We start from the raw sequence: 7,100 nt of genomic DNA on the forward strand, positions 1-7,100 counted from the left end.
TGAGTTCCAGTGTTTCATACAAGCTCACACATACTGAGTTGCGGCTACAGTGAATAAATGGACATGTTTTCCATCAAATTACTGTTTGTTCTTTGGCTTCTGTGGTGAAAAATGGATTCTCCTCTTTCTCCTCGGAAGAGACAATGGTCTTTTATTTTTTTCCTATTAACTTTCACAAGATACAACATTTAGCAATTCTATATCCTTTTTGATAAATCATATATGGCACATTTTTTATTTTTTTATTGACTTTTCATATGATAAATTCTTTTGAAGTTATATATACAATTTGATTTCTTATCTATCTCCAACTTCCCTTTCTATTAGTATAAACCAATTATAGATAAACTATGAATGTGGGCTAATATGTCGATAGCTTGATGCTATTCAGTTTGCGGTTCCTGCAGCAGTTGCTGATGAGGAAGCAGAAATGGTGATGTTTCCCAGGTAGGCCTTCATATTTTTGTCTTGTTGCTTTCTACCAGATAAATCTAACTGAAACAAAGTATTCTAAACTTTCTGTCATAGGCTTTCAATTCAAACATGGTAAAAGGAACTTTTATGTAACCCTACTTTATCCACTATGTGAAACTTTTTTTGAATCTCTTACTACCGTTTCACCGTATCGATTTCTTATAGCAAACTTTGAAGTCTCATAGTTTTTATTTTGAAGTAAATTGTTACTCAAGTTACAGGGCGCCTTATCCTTACTAATGTGCCTTGGGGTTTTGCTAACTCAAATGCTCTTCTTCCGTTATTTGAATTTGATTATTCCAGTACAAAACATACTAGCCTTTTCTTTTTAAGAAGTATAGCCAACCTTTTAACTAAACATTTTAACTTTTGATGTTTCTGAAGAACCAAGCAAAAAATCTCCACTATGTTGGGAGAACCCAGCTCAAATGTATATCTTGTGACCATATTATTGGTTCATCTACTCCTTCAATAGTTAAATTTTATGCTATCTCTGTGTAGGGAGGGTCCAGGAGTCTCATATGGGCTAAACTGGGCTTTAGCAGGGAGAGGTGTTATTGTAAATGATAAGGCTTATTACAATTTGAAGAGGCATGAGCTTGAAAAACTTGGTGCAGGCAAGACAGGTAGAATTTAATATTTCAAGTTTTATTGAGTGATTTTGTGCATTCTTATATTTTACTAGAGTTATTTTTTGAACATGCAGAAACTTTGTCTGGCATTGCACTGTATATGAGAGGCAATATAACTGGAGGGACTACTGATGTTTCTAAGGCTCAATTTGGTAAACTTTTGAAACAGGTATTGTGCAATTTGTTTGCTTTTAATAGTTTATGTTGTTACGCAGTGCCTAATTCTTTTCTTTTTGTCCAGTTGCTGATGTTCTTTACCTGTCACTTTTACATCTATTGGGAAGCATCGGTTGTACCTCTATATTGGTTTTAGAAACTAGCTTTTTTTTGATATTTTTCACATTCTCAGGAGCAATTTCTTGCCTTCATAATTTATCCTTAAGGTGCCAGCATTTAAAAATTGTAATTAACGAAGTTTATTTATATGGATTGACTTTACTAAAGCTAGTTTTGTCTTCATTCATTATTTTCTATATCGCAACCGTATTGTGTAAGCTTTTTGAGCTTATAAAGCTGTATTGACGTGGTCTACATTCATGTTTGCTTCTTCTCTTATTTATCTGAAAACTTTTATTGTGATTAATATTATTTAGTTTAAAAATTGGCGAATTCTCTTTTTTATTAGCAGGGCTTAAAGTAAGGATTGTTTGCTTGCTATTTCTAGCTTAACTCAGATTTTATCCACCCATAATGCTGCATCAATTGAATTACACATGAAGTCCAAAATATAAGTTAAAATTAATGATACATTGTCATTTTGACTTATGAAATTATTTTTTTTTTAAGATTGTATCATTAAAATTTTCGGATATCTATTATAAATGATTCTTGAATATGTAAACAGTGCATGAACCATACACTATTGGCAACAAGATACAACAATTCCTAAAAGCGTGTAAGCCATTAACGTGTTTTGGACATGACATTTGAAATATTTGTGTACTTATATGAAATTATAAAATTTCTTTGATAATTATAATATACCTAATCAAATAAGAAAACAGTAGCTTTCATTCTGTATTTGTATTTTTAAATAAACTATGGAAAACATGGTTTTCATAAATATAAGAGTGTGGGTTGTGTGTGGTCTGCTAATTACTGTCTACTACATTGCAGTTTTTCAAGAGGTGTCTAGAAAGCATGTCAAAGAAGTGTCAAATTTTACAAAACAATGAAGGCCAAATATTATGTCCTACATGTCTATTATCCTTCTAGGTAGATGGGAGTTATTTTTTATGTTAAATTTTATTTAGTAACAAATTTCAATTATAGAACATCTAAATAGGCTATTCAAGAAGATCTCATTTGGCAACCTTAACACTGGTATTTTTAATAGTTGGGTGTTGGGGATGCTTGTTTGGTTACTTTGTTGCTATTGTTATTGTATCGAGTGATGCTTGAGATGAAGGACCAAGCATCGAGAGGGTTGATCCATGGTCTCCACTTGTTGTAGTAGGAGGCTAATGATGTGATGAGCTCTCTTGGATGATTGGAGGAATTTTATTTGAGATGTTGACCAAGGGAAGAAGATCAACCAAGGGCTTAGGTAGAGCTAGCCCTAGAACTATCCCTTTTGGTTTCACCATTAGTGTTGTGGCATGGAGAGACATATATGGTATAGATTCACTTTAAAGTGTGGAATGTTAGTAGATGCGTTTGGAGTTTTTGGTGGAGATTTAATAAGTTTAGATGTATGCGAGGGAAGTTGGACCAGGCAGCTGCAGATTATTTAAAAGATGTCGCACAACAGCTGTGCCAGGAAATTGCTGCGGATGAGCTGGCTATATGTTTGTTTTTTGCTATTTTAAACAGCTGTGCTGCAACTGTTTTTGGACAAATAATCATTCTGCCCCTGTACTGCAATGTTATTTAAAACAGAACTGTTCATACTTGAAAACAAATATCTAGTTCAAACATTACAAAATAAAAATAGACACATCACTAAACAGTGAGTAACACAACAATTAAAATTTTTAAAAAAAGACTATTAAAATAATCATTAATAATGTGATAATATTATTATTGAAGAGCAGCTGATAAATATTACGGGATAAGTCGTCCTCTAGGGGAACTCTTCAAGCCCGATCACTCTCGGCGTTGCAAATCTCTAGCCCATCTGCCAACCTAAAGTAGTCACAATTTTTAACTCTTTTTCTTAGACACCTATAAAACTGTCTCTCGTAGCTGTATGATTGTCACGAAGTAAATATGGAACATTGTAGTCTGCAGTAGCAGTACAATACTTTGGAGGTACCTGAAATCCTTGAGCTTATCTTTTCTGAAGGTTTAAATATACAAAGCACATACATTTAGATTGTGACAATAATAGAAGTAATCACTCAAAGTTTTATGCAACTGCGAGGTCTATGAGAACACAATATATAAACTAACGAATCTGTGACTATAAGAAGACGACATACCTTATTAAAAAAAGGGTTCTTGGTTGTCTTTCACTTGTGTAATACCGAGCTCGTGTGTGTCACATATGCATATCACCAAAAAAGGTCGTCCAGAAGAACCTTAAAAACCATAACACTGAAATAGGTGAGGAACTTGATTGCCTTTATTGGGATTTCAGATGTGATAATAACCAATTGTGACATATAGGCCATCCAGAAGAACCCTTAAGGTCGAATGTATCATCATAGACCTCCAAAACTCACAAAAAAACATACATATTTAGATTACATTTATTACCAACAGTTGCTTTATCAGCCGTTCAAGTGGAAAAAAATACATGCATAAGGAAAATAATTATACATGACTTGTATAAAATAATTATATAATAAACATTAAATGTATAAGAAAAAGAAATACTGAGTTGTATAAAATACTGATACAATAAACAATACGTCCAAGTGAGAAAGAATACATGCATAAGGAAAATAAATATGCATGACTTATATAAAATACTGATACAATAAATATTAAATGTATAAGAAAAAGAAATACTGACTTGTATAAAATACTGATACAATAAACAATAAATATTTTCCACACACATTACAAATAAAATAACAACAAAAAATAAACGTTCTCTCCATTTAGCCTATAACATTCGTAATTCATTCTCTCAAGTCTACCATTTCGCTTACTTCTTCCTCATCTTGAGTGCAAGTTTCAGACAGATCAATTTTGGCCTGTGACAAAGTTTCTCCGAGACGATATTCATATGCCTTAGTAGGGACGTGAATGATCTTTATGTTATTGCAAGAAGGATGCCATCGGGTACTTGTTGAGAGCCATTATCGCGAGCACAAGGAAACAAATATGTAGGCATAACACGCAATATGACCCATTTCTTTCTCCAAACTCCAAATACCCGAGTGATATTGTTGGTTCTCTCAAAATCAGGTATGTGATATTTCATATCAGAAAAAAGCTTCATATACTCTATTTGTAATAGATATCTAACATCGACCAAATAATATTTACCTGATATTAATACAATGATTACTATTGTAGTAAGAACAATATCGGATTAGTTCGGTCTCAAGCATATCTGTGGGTGGATGAGGAAAATTGTATTTCTTAGTTTATGTTACAAATTTTAAAATTTGACTGTCACGTGCACTTCTCTCTCAACCGGCTATGACAAAAGTGAAGCAAATGTTGAAATCACATACAACCTTGACTTTCTGCATTGGTGAACCATATCGTCCGATGAATGTGATCTTCTCATTATTTGGAACACATCCATCCACGTGTGTTTCATAAATTGCTCCAATACAGTTCTAAATAATTAAACAAGTTTAACTAAATTATGGTATTCAATATCTGACTATAATAAATAAGTAAGATTACCTGAAAATATGACATATACTGCAGGTCCTGCGAAATCTCTATGAGAGTTCTTTTGAATGTTGGGTCAGTTGGTTTGATAACTTATGATGAAAAACTGACTAGTGTATTCAACCCAACTGAAAAATACCTACAGATTATTTCACATGAGTGCCAAAATCACTCCATGACTTATCTCATAGATTCATTCTGTGATAATATATAGAGAGTTTTTGCTAACACTTCTTGTAAAGTTATCCTGGAGGAGTCACGAAGCCCATGATTTCTGTGTAGTTCCTCCAAGAGATCGATGAATACAAGTTATTTCATACGAAACATATTGCTGAACCTTATTGGGTGGCCTGCAAACAACTCCCCAACTGACTTGTAACCAATGTATGTGAATGTCATGCAAGGAGAGCGCGTTCTGTATGAGTTATAATACATGTACAACAAATACACTGCAGATGCAATTCTTCTTCTGTGTCTTTCTCTATTTGCATACATGTAGCTAAGATATAAGAATCAATAATTTAGCTATTATCATATAATTATATAAACAAACATCATGTGCATATACAATTGGAGAAGTAAATACAAAACATAAAGATGAAAATTAAAAATGCAAATAAGCATTAACAGCGTCTGAATGAAAAAATAAAAATCCGAAACAACATGGACAGCGGCCCATCGGAAAACAAATATAAAATGTCTCACTAGAATAAAATGAAAGTCAAGTGCCCCTCAATTTTCCCTGTTGCAGGAAAATAACATAAATATTGCACCCTATAGTCAAGGGTTATCGTCATGAAAAACTCTCTCCGAGTTGGGTCTTTAAGCAATGTCATAGAGAACAAATACAGCATTGTCTCATAAATTTCTAGAGTTGCCTCCAAAATTCGCAAAACTTGTTGAATGGGTGCTGCTTGTGATGGGCCAGGGTCATTGGTGCATGAAGTTGTCAATTGTGAAATTTGGCTTCTAATGAAAGCATCACCCTCTTTCTTTTTTCTCAACCTTAGGACGCTTTGATACGCTGGTGGATTCAACTTCATTGTGGTTTGGGATAAGGTATTCATTGGAATCACCTGTTTGTCCCAAACTCTTTTTACTAGGGGTGCATACATTATTGCCCGTTGTCATGATACCACAAAACATATGATTTAACTTCTCTTCCAGCTCCAGATCGATGCCATGTATTTAAATTTTATCGCACCTGAGACCACTAACAAAGTCATAGGAGATCTTGATGCAGCTAAAAAAATTGAAAAATTGATAAAAGCAGTGGACGTTTCATAAACGCTCACCTCTAATCGCTCTGCCCACAGTTCCCCAGAAACATCAATTGTTCGTTTTATCGGATCTCAACTCAAGCCTGTGGATCCTACTTTCAAATTTTTTTTTCAAATTTTCCAATCATTTTCTTAATTGATCCCATTTTGTTTATTAATTACATCCTATCGTACTTTCTATCTGTATTTTTTTTTGAATTTTTTAATTATATGTTGTCAGTCCTCGTTGAAATAAGTTGTTGGCCTATTTCCTAATTCAACCTTTTTAAGGCAAAGGTCGCAAAATGTTAATTTCATATCTTTATCCCACTTAGCAAATGAACCAACTTGTTTTGTATTAACTTTTGTATTACTAGTGTAAAAAGAACTAATCAATATAAATATTTGCCATAAATAATATTTACCACAACTCGAAGACAAAAAACAATGTCATAATGTCATCGTCACCCTAAACTCTAAACAACCTATATACCACCTCCACACCACTCACCACACACCATCTCCGCGCGCCGCAGCACCACATCCACACACCACCACCTGACAGCACCACCTCCATGCCACACACTGACACATCCACACGCGTGACTCCACCACCTCCACAACATATACCACCATATCCACACCAAACCACCACCCGACAACACCACCTCCATACCACACACCGACACATCCACACCGACATAGCACCACCGCCACAACACACACCACCACATTCACACAACACCACACATCGACACATTCACACCTCACCAGCCACAACACCCACCATCAACACCACCCTACCACCCTACCACCCTACCACCCTACAACACCTCCTCCATAACACACCGACACATCCATGCCAACACACCACCACATCCTTACCACACCACCACATTCATACCACACCACCACCCTACAATACCTCCACAACACATACCAA

The 7,100-nt window shown here is 34.6% G+C and overlaps 1 protein-coding gene across 1 annotated transcript in view; it reads left to right on the forward strand.

Annotated features, from left to right (window-relative positions):
* Window positions 1-376: 376 nt before the first annotated feature.
* Window positions 377-7,100, forward strand: part of LOC110030065 — a gene marked incomplete at both ends in the record, with an annotated part of 10,926 nt that continues 4,202 nt past the window's right edge. Inside the window, 3 exons of the mRNA XM_020732608.1 lie at window positions 377-447; window positions 976-1,100; window positions 1,181-1,275. Coding sequence (XP_020588267.1) covers window positions 377-447; window positions 976-1,100; window positions 1,181-1,275 — 291 coding nt within the window. The remainder of the gene's footprint in view (window positions 448-975; window positions 1,101-1,180; window positions 1,276-7,100) is intronic.

The sequence above is a fragment of the Phalaenopsis equestris genome, unplaced genomic scaffold (assembly GCF_001263595.1).
Source record: "Phalaenopsis equestris unplaced genomic scaffold, ASM126359v1 Scaffold000645, whole genome shotgun sequence".
Taxonomy (NCBI): domain Eukaryota; kingdom Viridiplantae; phylum Streptophyta; class Magnoliopsida; order Asparagales; family Orchidaceae; genus Phalaenopsis; species Phalaenopsis equestris.